The 17,424-nt window shown below is 43.9% G+C and overlaps 1 protein-coding gene across 1 annotated transcript in view; it reads right to left on the reverse strand.

Moving 5' to 3' along the window:
* The window catches only part of LOC117539376 (titin-like), a gene marked incomplete at its 5' end in the record, with an annotated part of 161,649 nt that overhangs the window by 110,911 nt on the left and 33,314 nt on the right, over positions 1-17,424 (reverse strand). Inside the window, 15 exon segments of the mRNA XM_034205527.1 lie at positions 19-133; positions 9,436-9,623; positions 9,972-10,274; positions 10,772-11,071; positions 11,316-11,585; positions 11,778-12,044; positions 12,123-12,247; positions 12,670-13,078; positions 13,396-13,674; positions 14,197-14,463; positions 14,978-15,247; positions 15,562-15,730; positions 15,815-15,912; positions 16,725-16,991; positions 17,084-17,207. Coding sequence (XP_034061418.1) covers positions 19-133; positions 9,436-9,623; positions 9,972-10,274; positions 10,772-11,071; positions 11,316-11,585; positions 11,778-12,044; positions 12,123-12,247; positions 12,670-13,078; positions 13,396-13,674; positions 14,197-14,463; positions 14,978-15,247; positions 15,562-15,730; positions 15,815-15,912; positions 16,725-16,991; positions 17,084-17,207 — 3,451 coding nt within the window.

The following is a 17,424-nucleotide window of genomic DNA, read 5'->3' on the forward strand; positions in this document are numbered from 1 at the left end:
GATAATTAAAACACTCACAGTGTGTGTCGTCTGCCAGCAGGGGGCCGATGGTGTTGGACGGGTCGGACAGTCCGGCGGCGTTCTCAGCGAACACTTTGTAGTTGTACTTCTTCCCGTATTTCAGACCAGACACCTGAAGGTAACACGTACAGGAACAGTGTCAAAATAAAATAAAATAAAATGAAAATGCTGGAGGGCTTTTACTTTGAAGGAGCAGGAGGGCTTTTACTTTGAAGGAGCAGGAGGGCTTTTACTTTGAAGGAGCAGGAGGGCTTTTACTTTGAAGGAGCAGGAGGGCTTTTACTTTGAAGGAGCAGGAGGGCTTTTACTTTGAAGGAGCAGGAGGGCTTTTACTTTGAAGGAGCAGGAGGGCTTTTACTTTGAAATCACTGCTGGAGGACTTTTAATGGAGAGAAGCTGCAAAAGACTTGTGTAAAGGGCTTAAAGACACCGTGAAGGCCACAGGCTTTTAGAATACTTTTACTTTGAAGGATCCACTGGAGGGCTTTTATTTTGAAGCAGCCAATAGAAGCAAATAACTGTGAAATGATTTTGCAGCTGCACAAAAAAGAGTGTTTAAAAAGCCTGACATTTTGGCACTTTTTACTGAAATGATCAGCTTCAAACTTCACACTAACTAAAGTCCCGTATCAGACGTTACTTAAGATGTATCCGAGGTGTTTTCCACACTAACTAAAGTCCCGTATCAGACGTTACTTAAGATGTATCCGAGGTGTTTTCCACACTAACTAAAGTCCCGTATCAGACGTTACTTAAGATGTATCCGAGGTGTTTTCCACACTAACTAAAGTCCTGTATCAGACGTTACTTAAGATGTATCCGAGGTGTTTTCCACACTAACTAAAGTCCCGTATCAGACGTTACTTAAGATGTATCCGAGGTGTTTTCCACACTAACTAAAGTCCCGTATCAGACGTTACTTAAGATGTATCTGAGGTGTTTTCCACACTAACTAAAGTCCCGTATCAGACGTTACTTAAGATGTATCTGAGGTGTTTTCCACACTAACTAAAGTCCCGTATCAGACGTTACTTAAGATGTATCCGAGGTGTTTTCCACACTAACTAAAGTCCCGTATCAGACGTTACTTAAGATGTATCCGAGGTGTTTTCCACACTAACTAAAGTCCCGTATCAGACGTTACTTAAGATGTATCCGAGGTGTTTTCCACACTAACTAAAGTCCCGTATCAGACGTTACTTAAGATGTATCTGAGGTGTTTTCCACACTAACTAAAGTCCCGTATCAGACGTTACTTAAGATGTATCTGAGGTGTTTTCCACACTAACTAAAGTCCCGTATCAGACGTTACTTAAGATGTATCTGAGGTGTTTTCCACACTAACTAAAGTCCCGTATCAGACGTACTTAAGATGTATCCGAGGTGTTTTTCCACACTAACTAAAGTCCCGTATCAGACGTTACTTAAGATGTATCTGAGGTGTTTTCCACACTAACTAAAGTCCCGTATCAGACGTTACTTAAGATGTATCCGAGGTGTTTTCCACACTAACTAAAGTCCCGTATCAGAACGTTACTTAAGATGTATCTGAGGTGTTTTCCACACTAACTAAAGTCCCGTATCAGACGTTACTTAAGATGTATCTGAGGTGTTTTCCCCCACTAACTAAAGTCCGTATCAGACGTACTTAAGATGTATCCGAGGTGTTTTCCACACTAACTAAAGTCCCGTATCAGACGTTACTTAAGATGTATCCGAGGTGTTTTCCACACTAACTAAAGTCCCGTATCAGACGTTACTTAAGATGTATCCGAGGTGTTTTCCACACTAACTAAAGTCCCGTATCAGACGTTACTTAAGATGTATCCGAGGTGTTTTCCACACTAACTAAAGTCCCGTATCAGACGTTACTTAAGATGTATCCGAGGTGTTTTCCACACTAACTAAAGTCCCGTATCAGACGTTACTTAAGATGTATCGAGGTGTTTTCCACACTAACTAAAGTCCCGTATCAGACGTTACTTAAGATGTATCTGAGGTGTTTTCCACACTAACTAAAGTCCCGTATCAGACGTACTAAGATGTATCTGAGGTGTTTTCCACACTAACTAAAGTCCCGTATCAGACGTTACTTAAGATGTATCTGAGGTGTTTTCCACACTAACTAAAGTCCCGTATCAGACGTTACTTAAGATGTATCTGAGGTGTTTTCCACACTAACTAAAGTCCCGTATCAGACGTTACTTAAGATGTATCCTGAGGTGTTTTCCACACTAAACTAAAGTCCCGTATCAGACTGTTACTTAAGATGTATCCTGAGGTGTTTTTCCACACTAACTAAAGTCCCGTATCAGACGTTACTTAAGATGTATCCGAGGTGTTTTCCACACTAACTAAAGTCCCGTATCAGAAGTTTACTTAAGATGTATCCGAGGTGTTTTCCACACTAACTAAAGTCCCGTATCAGACGTTACTTAAGATGTATCTGAGGTGTTTTCCACACTAACTAAAGTCCCGTATCAGACGTTACTTAAGATGTATCCGAGGTGTTTTCCACACTAACTAAAGTCCCGTATCAGACGTTACTTAAGATGTATCTGAGGTGTTTTCCACACTAACTAAAGTCCCGTATCAGACGTTACTTAAGATGTATCCTAGGTGTTTTCCACACTAACTAAAGTCCCGTATCAGACGTTACTTAAGATGTATCCGAGGTGTTTTCCACACTACTAAAGGTCCCGTATCAGACGTTACTTAAGATGTATCGAGGTGTTTTCCACACTAACTAAAGTCCCGTATCAGACGTTACTTAAGATGTATCCGAGGTGTTTTCCACACTAACTAAAGTCCCGTATCAGACGTTACTTAAGATGTATCTGAGGTGTTTTCCACACTAACTAAAGTCCCGTATCAGACGTTACTTAAGATGTATCCGAGGTGTTTTCCACACTAACTAAAGTCCCGTATCAGACGTTACTTAAGATGTATCCGAGGTGTTTTCCACACTAACTAAAGTCCCGTATCAGACGTTACTTAAGATGTATCCGAGGTGTTTTCCACACTAACTAAAGTCCCGTATCAGACGTTACTTAAGATGTATCCGAGGATGTTTTCCACACTAACTAAAGTCCCGTATCAGACGTTACTTAAGATGTATCCGAGGTGTTTTTCCACACTAACTAAAGTCCCGTATCAGACGTTACTTAAGATGTATCCTGAGGTGTTTTCCACACTAACTAAAGTCCCGTATCAGACGTTACTTAAGATGTATCCGAGGTGTTTTCCACACTAACTAAAGTCCCGTATCAGACGTTACTTAAGATGTATCCGAGGTGTTTTCCACACTAACTAAAGTCCCGTATCAGACGTTACTTAAGATGTATCCGAGGTGTTTTCCACACTAACTAAAGTCCCGTATCAGACGTTACTTAAGATGTATCCGAGGTGTTTTCCACACTAACTAAAGTCCCGTATCAGACGTTACTTAAGATGTATCCGAGGTGTTTTCCACACTAACTAAAGTCCCGTATCAGACGTTACTTAAGATGTATCCGAGGTGTTTTCCACACTAACTAAAGTCCCGTATCAGACGTTACTTAAGATGTATCCGAGGTGTTTTCCACACTAACTAAAGTCCCGTATCAGACGTTACTTAAGATGTATCCGAGGTGTTTTCCACACTAACTAAAGTCCCGTATCAGACGTTACTTAAGATGTATCCGAGGTGTTTTCCACACTAACTAAAGTCCCGTATCAGACGTTACTTAAGATGTATCCGAGGTGTTTTCCACACTAACTAAAGTCCCGTATCAGACGTACTTAAGATGTATCCGAGGTGTTTTCCACACTAACTAAAGTCCCGTATCAGACGTTACTTAAGATGTATCCGAGGTGTTTTCCACACTAACTAAAGTCCCGTATCAGACGTTACTTAAGATGTATCCGAGGTGTTTTCCACACTAACTAAAGTCCCGTATCAGACGTTACTTAAGATGTATCCGAGGTGTTTTCCACACTAACTAAAGTCCCGTATCAGACGTTACTTAAGATGTATCTGAGGTGTTTTCCACACTAACTAAAGTCCCGTATCAGACGTTACTTAAGATGTATCCGAGGTGTTTTTCCACACTAACTAAAGTCCCGTATCAGACGTTACTTAAGATGTATCCGAGGTGTTTTCCACACTAACTAAAGTCCCGTATCAGACGTTACTTAAGATGTATCCGAGGTGTTTTCCACACTAACTAAAGTCCCGTATCAGACGTTACTTAAGATGTATCCGAGGTGTTTTCCACACTAACTAAAGTCCCGTATCAGACGTTACTTAAGATGTATCCGAGGTGTTTTCCACACTAACTAAGTCCCGTATCAGACGTTACTTAAGATGTATCCGAGGTGTTTTCCACACTAACTAAAGTCCCGTATCAGACGTTACTTAAGATGTATCCGAGGTGTTTTCCACACTAACTAAAGTCCCGTATCAGACGTTACTTAAGATGTATCCGAGGTGTTTTCCACACTAACTAAAGTCCCGTATCAGACGTTACTTAAGATGTATCCGAGGTGTTTTCCACACTAACTAAAGTCCCGTATCAGACGTTACTTAAGATGTATCCGAGGTGTTTTCCACACTAACTAAAGTCCCGTATCAGACGTTACTTAAGATGTATCCGAGGTGTTTTTCCACACTAACTAAAGTCCCGTATCAGACGTTACTTAAGATGTATCCTGAGGTGTTTTCCACACTAACTAAAGTCCCGTATCAGACGTTACTTAAGATGTATCCGAGGTGTTTTCCACACTAACTAAAGTCCCGTATCAGACGTTACTTAAGATGTATCCGAGGTGTTTTCCACACTAACTAAAGTCCCGTATCAGACGTTACTTAAGATGTATCCGAGGTGTTTTCCACACTAACTAAAGTCCCGTATCAGACGTTACTTAAGATGTATCTGAGGTGTTTTCCACACTAACTAAAGTCCCGTATCAGACGTTACTTAAGATGTATCCGAGGTGTTTTCCACACTAACTAAGTCCCGTATCAGACGTTACTTAAGATGTATCCTGAGGTGTTTTCCACACTAACTAAAGTCCCGTATCAGACGTTACTTAAGATGTATCCGAGGTGTTTTCCACACTAACTAAAGTCCCGTATCAGACGTTACTTAAGATGTATCCGAGGTGTTTTCCACACTAACTAAAGTCCCGTATCAGACGTTACTTAAGATGTATCCGAGGTGTTTTCCACACTAACTAAAGTCCCGTATCAGAAGTTACTTAAGATGTATCTGAGGTGTTTTCCACACTAACTAAAGTCCCGTATCAGACGTTACTTAAGATGTATCCGAGGTGTTTTCCACACTAACTAAAGTCCCGTATCAGACGTTACTTAAGATGTATCTGAGGTGTTTTCCACACTAACTAAAGTCCCGTATCAGACGTTACTTAAGATGTATCCGAGGTGTTTTCCACACTAACTAAAGTCCCGTATCAGACGTTACTTAAGATGTATCTGAGGTGTTTTCCACACTAACTAAAGTCCCGTATCAGACGTTACTTAAGATGTATCCGAGGTGTTTTCCACACTAACTAAAGTCCCGTATCAGACGTTACTTAAGATGTATCCGAGGTGTTTTCCACACTAACTAAAGTCCAGTATCAGACGTTACTTAAGATGTATCCGAGGTGTTTTCCACACTAACTAAAGTCCCGTATCAGACGTTACTTAAGATGTATCCGAGGTGTTTTCCACACTAACTAAAGTCCCGTATCAGACGTTACTTAAGATGTATCCGAGGTGTTTTCCACACTAACTAAAGTCCCGTATCAGAAGTTACTTAAGATGTATCTGAGGTGTTTTCCACACTAACTAAAGTCCCGTATCAGACGTTACTTAAGATGTATCTGAGGTGTTTTCCACACTAACTAAAGTCCCGTATCAGACGTTACTTAAGATGTATCCGAGGTGTTTTCCACACTAACTAAAGTCCCGTATCAGACGTTACTTAAGATGTATCCGAGGTGTTTTCCACACTAACTAAAGTCCCGTATCAGACGTTACTTAAGATGTATCCGAGGTGTTTTCCACACTAACTAAAGTCCCGTATCAGACGTTACTTAAGATGTATCCGAGGTGTTTTCCACACTAACTAAAGTCCAGTATCAGACGTTACTTAAGATGTATCCGAGGTGTTTTCCACACTAACTAAAGTCCCGTATCAGACGTTACTTAAGATGTATCCGAGGTGTTTTCCCACACTAACTAAAGTCCCGTATCAGACGTTACTTAAGATGTATCCGAGGTGTTTTCCACACTAACTAAAGTCCCGTATCAGAAGTTACTTAAGATGTATCTGAGGTGTTTTCCACACTAACTAAAGTCCCGTATCAGACGTTACTTAAGATGTATCTGAGGTGTTTTCCACACTAACTAAAGTCCCGTATCAGACGTTACTTAAGATGTATCCGAGGTGTTTTCCACACTAACTAAAGTCCCGTATCAGACGTTACTTAAGATGTATCCGAGGTGTTTTCCACACTAACTAAAGTCCCGTATCAGACGTTACTGAAGATGTATCCGAGGTGTTTTCCACACTAACTAAAGTCCCGTATCAGACGTTACTTAAGATGTATCCGAGGTGTTTTCCACACTAACTAAAGTCCCGTATCAGACGTTACTTAAGATGTATCCGAGGTGTTTTCCACACTAACTAAAGTCCCGTATCAGACGTTACTTAAGATGTATCCGAGGTGTTTTCCACACTAACTAAAGTCCCGTATCAGACGTTACTTAAGATGTATCCGAGGTGTTTTCCACACTAACTAAAGTCCCGTATCAGACGTTACTTAAGATGTATCCGAGGTGTTTTCCACACTAACTAAAGTCCCGTATCAGACGTTACTTAAGATGTATCTGAGGTGTTTTCCACACTAACTAAAGTCCCGTATCAGACGTTACTTAAGATGTATCCGAGGTGTTTTCCACACTAACTAAAGTCCCGTATCAGACGTTACTTAAGATGTATCCGAGGTGTTTTCCACACTAACTAAAGTCCCGTATCAGACGTTACTTAAGATGTATCCGAGGTGTTTTCCACACTAACTAAAGTCCCGTATCAGACGTTACTTAAGATGTATCTGAGGTGTTTTCCACACTAACTAAAGTCCCGTATCAGACGTTACTTAAGATGTATCCGAGGTGTTTTCCACACTAACTAAAGTCCCGTATCAGACGTTACTTAAGATGTATCTGAGGTGTTTTCCACACTAACTAAAGTCCCGTATCAGACGTTACTTAAGATGTATCCGAGGTGTTTTCCACACTAACTAAAGTCCCGTATCAGACGTTACTTAAGATGTATCCGAGGTGTTTTCCACACTAACTAAAGTCCCGTATCAGACGTTACTTAAGATGTATCCGAGGTGTTTTCCACACTAACTAAAGTCCCGTATCAGACGTTACTTAAGATGTATCCGAGGTGTTTTCCACACTAACTAAAGTCCCGTATCAGACGTTACTTAAGATGTATCCGAGGTGTTTTCCACACTAACTAAAGTCCCGTATCAGACGTTACTTAAGATGTATCCGAGGTGTTTTCCACACTAACTAAAGTCCCGTATCAGACGTTACTTAAGATGTATCCGAGGTGTTTTTCCACACTAACTAAAGTCCCGTATCAGACGTTACTTAAGATGTATCCGAGGTGTTTTCCACACTAACTAAAGTCCCGTATCAGACGTTACTTAAGATGTATCCGAGGTGTTTTCCACACTAACTAAAGTCCCGTATCAGACGTTACTTAAGATGTATCCGAGGTGTTTTCCACACTAACTAAAGTCCCGTATCAGACGTTACTTAAGATGTATCCGAGGTGTTTTCCACACTAACTAAAGTCCCGTATCAGACGTTACTTAAGATGTATCCGAGGTGTTTTCCACACTAACTAAAGTCCCGTATCAGACGTTACTTAAGATGTATCTGAGGTGTTTTCCACACTAACTAAAGTCCCGTATCAGACGTTACTTAAGATGTATCCGAGGTGTTTTCCACACTAACTAAAGTCCCGTATCAGACGTTACTTAAGATGTATCCGAGGTGTTTTCCACACTAACTAAAGTCCCGTATCAGACGTTACTTAAGATGTATCCGAGGTGTTTTCCACACTAACTAAAGTCCCGTATCAGAAGTTACTTAAGATGTATCTGAGGTGTTTTCCACACTAACTAAAGTCCCGTATCAGACGTTACTTAAGATGTATCCGAGGTGTTTTCCACACTAACTAAAGTCCCGTATCAGACGTTACTTAAGATGTATCTGAGGTGTTTTCCACACTAACTAAAGTCCCGTATCAGACGTTACTTAAGATGTATCCGAGGTGTTTTCCACACTAACTAAAGTCCCGTATCAGACGTTACTTAAGATGTATCTGAGGTGTTTTCCACACTAACTAAAGTCCCGTATCAGACGTTACTTAAGATGTATCCGAGGTGTTTTCCACACTAACTAAAGTCCCGTATCAGACGTTACTTAAGATGTATCCGAGGTGTTTTCCACACTAACTAAAGTCCTGTATCAGACGTTACTTAAGATGTATCCGAGGTGTTTTCCACACTAACTAAAGTCCCGTATCAGACGTTACTTAAGATGTATCCGAGGTGTTTTCCACACTAACTAAAGTCCCGTATCAGACGTTACTTAAGATGTATCCGAGGTGTTTTCCACACTAACTAAAGTCCCGTATCAGAAGTTACTTAAGATGTATCTGAGGTGTTTTCCACACTAACTAAAGTCCCGTATCAGACGTTACTTAAGATGTATCTGAGGTGTTTTCCACACTAACTAAAGTCCCGTATCAGACGTTACTTAAGATGTATCCGAGGTGTTTTCCACACTAACTAAAGTCCCGTATCAGACGTTACTGAAGATGTATCCGAGGTGTTTCCACACTAACTAAAGTCCCGTATCAGACGTTACTTAAGATGTATCCGAGGTGTTTTCCACACTAACTAAAGTCCCGTATCAGACGTTACTTAAGATGTATCCGAGGTGTTTTCCACACTAACTAAAGTCCCGTATCAGACGTTACTTAAGATGTATCCGAGGTGTTTTCCACACTAACTAAAGTCCCGTATCAGACGTTACTTAAGATGTATCCGAGGTGTTTTCCACACTAACTAAAGTCCCGTATCAGACGTTACTTAAGATGTATCCGAGGTGTTTTCCACACTAACTAAAGTCCTGTATCAGACGTTACTTAAGATGTATCTGAGGTGTTTTCCACACTAACTAAAGTCCCGTATCAGACGTTACTTAAGATGTATCCGAGGTGTTTTCCACACTAACTAAAGTCCCGTATCAGACGTTACTTAAGATGTATCCGAGGTGTTTTCCACACTAACTAAAGTCCTGTATCAGACGTTACTTAAGATGTATCCGAGGTGTTTTTTCCGTACGTTGAAGCAGAGGTCTGGGCAGAGGCGGGTGTTGCACCGCATCCACTTGTCGGTTCCCTCCTCGCAGCGCTGTATGATGTATCCGGTGATCGTGCTGCCTCCGTTCCTCAGCGGCGTCTCCCAGCTCAGCTGCACAGAGTTCTTGTTCTGATCCTGCGAGACCAGGTTCAGGGGCGCACTGGGCCTCTCTGCAGAGGGGGGGTCGGAACATACATATCACTACATGCACTTCAGGGGTTATACCGTTTAGTCCTTGTTCTAACATGCTGCTGTGACAGAGAGATACCCCAGATTGGGATCGATTAAGTAGATCTGATCCCATACTGTCGCAGTGTTTTAGGCCGGGCAAAGTGGATTTCATAACAGCAGCAGAAAGAACTTAAATAAACAGTGGTGTAAGCATTGCAGATATTTATACATTTAATGTGTTGCTTTATGCAAAGTTGTGTTAAAGTCTGTGTGAGTTTGAGAGACTGTGAGGCTTTAAATGTCCACTAGGGGTCCATAAAGTGAATTTGAAGCTAATGCTAGCTTACCGATGGGGTCCATGATCTTAACGGGGAGCGAGGCGGCGCTGGGCTTCCCCTCGCCGGCCTTGTTCTGCGCCTTCACTCTGAAGATGTACTCCTTGTTCTCGATGACGTCGTTGACGATGGCGCTCAGCTCGTCGGCCTTTGTGATCTGCACGGGCGTCCACTTCACGGACGTGCGGTCGCGCAGCTCGATGATGAAGGAGGTGATGGGCGAGCCGCCGTCAGACTCCGGAGGATCCCAGGAGACGGTGCAGCCGAACTTCGTCACGTTTCCAACGATGACGTTCAGAGGAGCCTCGGGAACGTCTGGAAGTCATCGGACACAGAAAACAAGTCAGGAACCTGAGCACTCATTTTATATATAACCTCATTTATGAGATGCGTTGCCTTTCTAAGGGAATATGGATCATTTTTAGGCCATTCCCGTTTCTTGCTCATTTCTTAAACACATGTAAAAACTTGGAAAACATATGATCACTTTAGGCCCATTTGAAATGCATCATTAGGTCAGAACTGTTTCTCATCACCTGCTCGAATCAAATTGGTGTACCAATGTACTTAGACAACTTCCATTCCTTCATTTCGGTATTGCAATCCTCTTTTTATCATGACAAGATGTACAAAACTTGACTATCTGTCTATAAAATATGCTCTAGACACAAAAACACAAAAAAAACTGCATTTAAGAAAACAAATGGATGCCTTTGTAACGGCATTTGTTTTCACAGTGTAGTTGATGTGTGCTCGTGTCAACCCAATAATACACCTTGAATCTATCACTTCAAATTGAAACCCAGTCTTACCAAACTTGTTCTTGGCCTGTACGGGTTTGTCGGTGTCCACGTTGGGTCCACTGCCGACCCGGTTTCTGGCGCAGACTCTGAACAGATACATGGAGTCCTTCTGGAGTCCGGTCACTGTGTACTCCGGACTCTCGGAGTGATCCGTGGCCAGAGTCCACGTCTTACGCTTCACGTCGCGTCTCTCAACAACGTAGGCAATGACCTTAGCGCCGCCATCGCTCTCAGGCTCCTCCCACACCAGACTCACCTCGCCGTCGGCGGTGTCGACAACCTGGAAGTTCTTCACGGGTCCAGGGACGTCTGGAGAAACAAGAGGAGGGTTAAACAGTGGTGCAGGGAGGTGGTATTTCTCCATCAGCATCTTCCTGGTCCAATGGGATTTCTCCATGTGATTTTGGATTAAAAATCTAAATGAAAGGCAGCTAATGTTGGGCTATAAAGGAACTATAGCACGGTCACACGACTCCTAATGTAAGATAAAGTAATGAAGTGTGTTTTGTCCCAACATTTTCCTTGTTTTTCAAACCCCTGTGTTCAGACTCACCGATGACCTCCAGGTTGATGAAGGCCTCCCCCTGCCCGTGCTTGTTCTTGATGGTGATCTTGTAGCGGCCCTCGTCGGACTTCAGCGGGTCCTTCAGCCTGAGCTCTGTGCGGTCGGCTGAGGTGTGGATGTTGTCCTTGGGCAGACTCAGGTTGTTGTACATCCAGTCGGCCTCGGCCTGAGGGTAGGCGCTGTACGGGACGGCCATGACGATGGGCTTCCTGGCGTCAGTGACGTAGCTCTGGTCTGTTGTCTTGATCTGAGGCACCGCTGCAGGAGGAGGAGGTAACAGGGTCAGAGAGACAACAACACTGGACACACTGTGCTCATTTATGGGAATCAGGTTCCCTCTTTATTCATCGTTAACATCTTCCGATCCTGGAGTATCAATGTATTATCCTTTAATGACTGAATTTGTGGTGTTTGCTGCACCTCAGGGACAGTGTTTGGTGCGTCTCTTACCTGCGAGCTCCAGCTTGGCCTTGGCGTCTTTGTCCTTGACGACGAGTCTGTACTCGCCCTGGTCTCTGGGCCGGATCTCGCAGACCTGCAGCCGGTGGATCTTGCCCTCGCTCATCATCTGGTACTTGTCTCCCTGCACGACTGTCATGTTGTTCCTCAGCCACTTCACCTCCACGCGGTCCTTGTTCAGCTCCACCTCGAACACTACGTCCGAGCCGGGGGCCTGGAACGCGTCCTGGGGGGGTCTGATGATCTCCACTGGGGTCTCTGCAGAACAGGAAGGGATTATGAGCAGGGACTACTTTATCACAAAAACATCCTTTATATTAAAGAGTGAATCCTCACCGTCGATGAAGAGCCGGGCTCTGGATCTCTTGTCGTCGACTCCGCAGGCGTACTCACACTCATCCTCGGGTCTGCACTCCTTAATGCGCAGCATGCACATCTTCCCTTCTCTCACAAATGTATATCTGGAGAAACAAAAAAAGTACGTTATGAGTCAGTCAGTTGAATTTCTGTTTAACAGAAGAAGTCCATGTTTTACCTTTTTCGCAAAAAACTGAATATGATCATTTATTTTTCTCAAATCGATTAATATGTAAATATAAATCCCTTATCTCACGTCCGTTTGCAAACAATCTATGTCAATTGTTAAAAAAACAAAGGGGCCCAAGTTTGAACCTTGTGGTACCCCTTAAGGACTTGATGAATGCCGTACCTGGGTCCTTCTCTGATCTCCTGTCCAGTTTCTGAACTATTGATGTATATAGCAAATAAAAGAGGGCCCAGGATCGAACCCTGCGGTGCCCCTTCAAACCTGATTATCTACAAAGACCTTTGTAATGTTGGTTTTTGAGACAGAGCTCTATAGATATATTGATAGGAGCCGTACCTGGGTCCTTCTCTGATCTCACGTCCGTTCCTGTACCACTTGGGGTCTGCATTGTCTTTGGTGAGTTTGCAGGTGAACTCTGCGTCCTCGAACTCTGTGATGGTCTGGTCCTTCAGCTGTATGCTGAAGTCGGTGGGCGCCTCGCTGATGATCAGCTCCGCCGTGCACTTGCTGTCTCCAGCCATGGCGGTGTACTCGCCCTCGTCGGCAAGCGTACAGTCCTTGATGGTGAGCGTGTGCTTCTCTTTGTCCGCCCGGTATGCGATGCGTTTACTGAAGGCGATCTCCTGGCCCGCCTTCATCCACTTCAGCGTGGCGTTGGGCCGGTTCACCTTGCAGGAGAAGACGATTGTGTTCTTCTCCTGAGTGTCGATATCCTCCAGAGGAACCACGAACCTCATGCTCTCCTCTGAAACACACAAAGAACACCGTCAGGTCATGTGATCAACTCTGGCACCAATTAAAGAGTGATATACATATGTATTCTACTTCACCACTCTCACCGTGTCACGGACAACACCTAAACATACCTTTGTAGATTTACACAGTTGTTTGTGTATTTTCTACATTATATGATTTATATAAATCTTATCTAAAATGAGTCCTCTCTAATTGGCCGGGTTGATGTTTAAGTATACATTTTATATTCTTATCATATATTATTCCCTTATGAAATATCATTACCTTTGACCAAAGAAGAATACATGTTGTATTCTATGTTATTACCTTTGACGGAGAGGTTGCAGGCGCTCTTGGCCTGCTCTCCTCTCTGATTGGTCAGGTTGATGCTGTACTCGGACTCGTCTCCCTTCTGGGCGTCTTTGATCCTCAGCGAGAACACGTTGTCTCTCTGCACCATCACGTACTTGCTGCTCTCGAACACCGTCTCCTCCTTCTTCAGCCACTTGGCCTTCGCTCCCTCTGTGTTCACCTCGCAGTTCAGAACCACTTCCTGTCCCTCCTTGGCCTCCGTGTCCTTCAGCGCCGTGATGATCCTCAGCTTCTCTGCAGGGCGAAACGGATCCATGTTAGTGTTACAAACTCAACGTAAGCTGGAGTATGACATTTCAAATGCTGTCGGTAATAAGGTTGTAAAATACTGTTAGAATATAAACTAAGATAAGAAGTACTTTATTGATCCCAATGTGGGAAATGTTTGCGTTGCAGCAGCATAAGAAGACAAGGCGTTGAACTTTAGAGAAATGAATAGACTAGAAATAAACAATTCAAAAAGTAAACGTCTCAAAGCAGCTTATAAAGCAGGATATTATAAACACAAGTGTGTGAGGAATGGAATATTACATCTGAAAGTGAAGATACATGTCAAATGTAGAGTGTGAATGTGATAGGTCCAGTTGTCCAAGAGGAGCTATGGAGCAGAGAGTTCTCTTCCAGCCGGAGGAGATTTGTTAAAAAGACGCAGCAGGAATGGAACTATGAACACTTGGACTTCTCTTTGTGCTGTTTCTGTTTCGGATTTTGTGTAAAGCGTCTTTGAGCACTGGCACCTCAGTGGGCGGGGCTTACCGAGCACGGTGAGGTCTGCGCTGGCGCGCGTCGCTCCGATCATCACCACGTAGGCGCCCTCGTCCTTGGGCTCGCTGTCCTTGATGACCAGCGAGCGTCTCTTCCCGTCGCTCAGCATGCTGAACTTGCCTCCGGCCTGCAGCTCCGAGCCGTCCTTCAGCCACTTCACCTCGAACGTGTCTTTGGAGACGGAGCAGCTGAACTCCGCCTTCTCGCCCTCCACCACCTCCACGCTGTGCGGCCGCGAGATGAACTCTGCAGCCAGCTCTGAGAGGAGGAAGCAGCAGGGGTCAGAGGTCACACACGCATCAAGGTGAACACAGGTTACTTCCCTTTCTGTGTTCCTATTTAGTTCTTGTGACATCATACAAGGACCATCTACATATGTCTCCTTATGATAAAAATATATTTCAAGTCATACAAGAACAGAAAAGGTTGAGTTCCAAGTAAAACACTCCCAATGTTACTTTTTAATGAATAAGCCTTTTTCTATGAACCTACAATGACCCTTATATGCCGGCTTATGTTGCCTGGTTGCATCATTCTTGTAACTTGAGCCTAAAGAGATACAGTTATTATAAAAACACCTTATAGTCCTAATCTCTAAAGTTATCATGAGAATATTCCTCCGTACCGTTAATCTTGTCCTAGAAAGATTAAGTAATTCGAAGATCTCTCCGCACGTTGATCTTGTCTAATAATAATTACATTATTATTAAAAAGTGTTCTCTCCCTGTACCGTTGATAATAAAGTTATGATGAAATAGATCTCTCTCCTCACCGTTGATCTTGAGGGTCCCGGAGGTCTTGATGCTGGCGCTCAGCCTGCAGGTGTACTCCGCGGCGTCGACCATCTTCAGGTCCTGGATCAGCAGGATCCTCCTCTTCCCGTCCACGATGTGCTCGTAGCGGCCGCCCTCCGGCAGCTCCTCGTCTCCTCTGAACCAGCGCACCTCGGCCGAGGGTTTGGACACCTCGCAGATCAGCTTCACGCTGTCCGTCTCCGTGCCCTCCACGCTGGACAGGCTCTTACTGAAGCGCGCCTCCTCCTCTGTGGACACAACGCCCCGTCAGAATAAGGCTCTCAGACACTTTCACATACTTCATATAACGGGTAAATAGAAAATAAAAACCAAAAGATTTGCGTACGTTTTTACTGGATTGATAAAGACTAAATATGATTTATCTTTTTCTTCATTTTGTATCAAAACGATCTCACAAACAAGTCAATCAGAACATATTGAGGCTAATTATGAATTAGCTGAAGGTTAGTATCTTAGTTGCACTGCATGCTCAGCGGAACCCAAGTTGTTCCCGTATGGAAACCTTGCTCTGGATCTGTGATATATATGAAATATTCCTTACCGACGACGGTGAGCATGCCGGAGGACTTGATGGTTTTGGCGTCGCACTCGTACTCCGCCTCGTCGTCGAACACAGACTTGTGGACGATGAGGACGTGCTGCCGGCCCTGAGACACCATCTCGTACTTCTTCCCTTTCCTGATTTCACTTCCGTCTTTGAACCAGCGGACCTGAGAGAGAGGAGGAGGAGCGTGAGACACATCGTCTTTAAATCAGACCTTTATTGATCTGTTTATCCGTGGACGGACACTCACCTTGACGTCCTGTCTGGACACTTCACACTCAAACCTGGCAGATTCCTTCTCTTTCACTTCCACGTCGTGCAGCGGCTTCGAAAACTCGATGTGTGGAGCTGAGGACGCACAAATAGAATTAAACACTTTAAATGATTCCTCATCAGGGTCTATGAGGGTCCTCAAGTCTAATGGGACACTTGATAGGAACTTCTAAAAGTCTTTAAGGGTCTTTTCAAGGGTTTTCATGAGGGTTCCTTCACTTCTTCATGGGTCATTAACCTCTTACAAGAGATTTCTTAACTTTTATAAGGGTTTCTTTACAATTTTGATTGGCTATTTCAGTAATATGAAGGGTTGTTTAACGATTAAAGAGCTGATGAGTATTTAATTGACTCTTAGAGGGGGGTAGGGTCTAGCATCTTGCTTCTATCATGGTCTGTTAACTCTTTACAAAGGGTTTCCCTGACTAGAAGTGATTCAGATTTGTCCTTAACTCTCATTTCAATTTCATTTTTAAAACTTAAAACCTCCTGAAGACGGTTCCTTAGCTAGAACTCTAAGGTAGTTCCTTTATTAGTCTTCAAAGGGTCTCTAGACTTCCCTGGAAGCTCCTTAAGCTTTTTCTAGGCTTTTCAGAGAGGTCTGTCTACTGTAACGACATCCCTCTCGATATCTAAAGAGTAACCGTTCTCTTCTATGAACGCGTTTGGTTTCCCTGCTGAACCATTTTCAGGAGGTAAAATTTATTTTGAAGGATCTTAAAACCTTCTGAAGACGGTTCCTTAACTCTAAGGTAGTTTCTGTGTTAGTCTTCAAAAAGGGTCTCTAAAGTTCCCCAGAAGCTCCTTAAGCTTTTTTCAGAGAGGTCTGTCTACTGCAAGACACCTCTCTTGATATCTATAGAGTGACCGTTCCCTGCTGGACTCACGCTCCACGTTGAGGAAGCAGGAGGTCTTGAACTGCTTGGCGTCGCAGGCGTACGTCCTGGAGTCGTCCAGCGTGCAGTCGTGGATGATCAGCGCCCTCTTGTGGCCGTCCACGATCATCTCGTACTTCTTTGTCTTCCTGATCTCCGTGCCGTCCTTGAACCATCTCACCTCGGCCTTCTCCCGGGACACTTCACACTCCAGTGTGGCCGTGGCCTCCTCCTCCACCGTCTGGTCCTGCAGAGGCTTCGAGAACTCCACCGCCGGCTCTGAACCCCCAAACAGAAACATATGTTATTGAGCTTTACCTATGGAAACCTCCAGTGGGGAATCAGCAGTTTCTCAGAGTGCCTCGGCAGACCTTTGACGATGAGGTTGGCGTCCGTCTGGAAGTCCTTGGCGGTGAGTTTGATCTGTCCGGCTTCATTGAGCTTGACGTCCCTCAGAGTCAGGCTGTGGACTTTAGCTTCCGACTTCAACACCACCTGTTCAACACACCAGGTATTAGGAGGGTTTGCACCACCCTGCGCATTGACTGCCAGGCTCTACAGAGTCATGCAGCCTTCAGACCGGACGCAGGGTATTTAAAATCCAACCAGCGTGCTAATCAAGAGCGCTAGCTAGCTGTGTGGCGCTCAGCAGAGAACCCTATAATACTTCATATCTTAGCTTCATCATACCCTCCATATTCCCTCTGTATAT

Source organism: Gymnodraco acuticeps, unplaced genomic scaffold (genome assembly GCF_902827175.1).
Source record: "Gymnodraco acuticeps unplaced genomic scaffold, fGymAcu1.1, whole genome shotgun sequence".
Lineage (NCBI taxonomy): Eukaryota > Metazoa > Chordata > Actinopteri > Perciformes > Bathydraconidae > Gymnodraco > Gymnodraco acuticeps.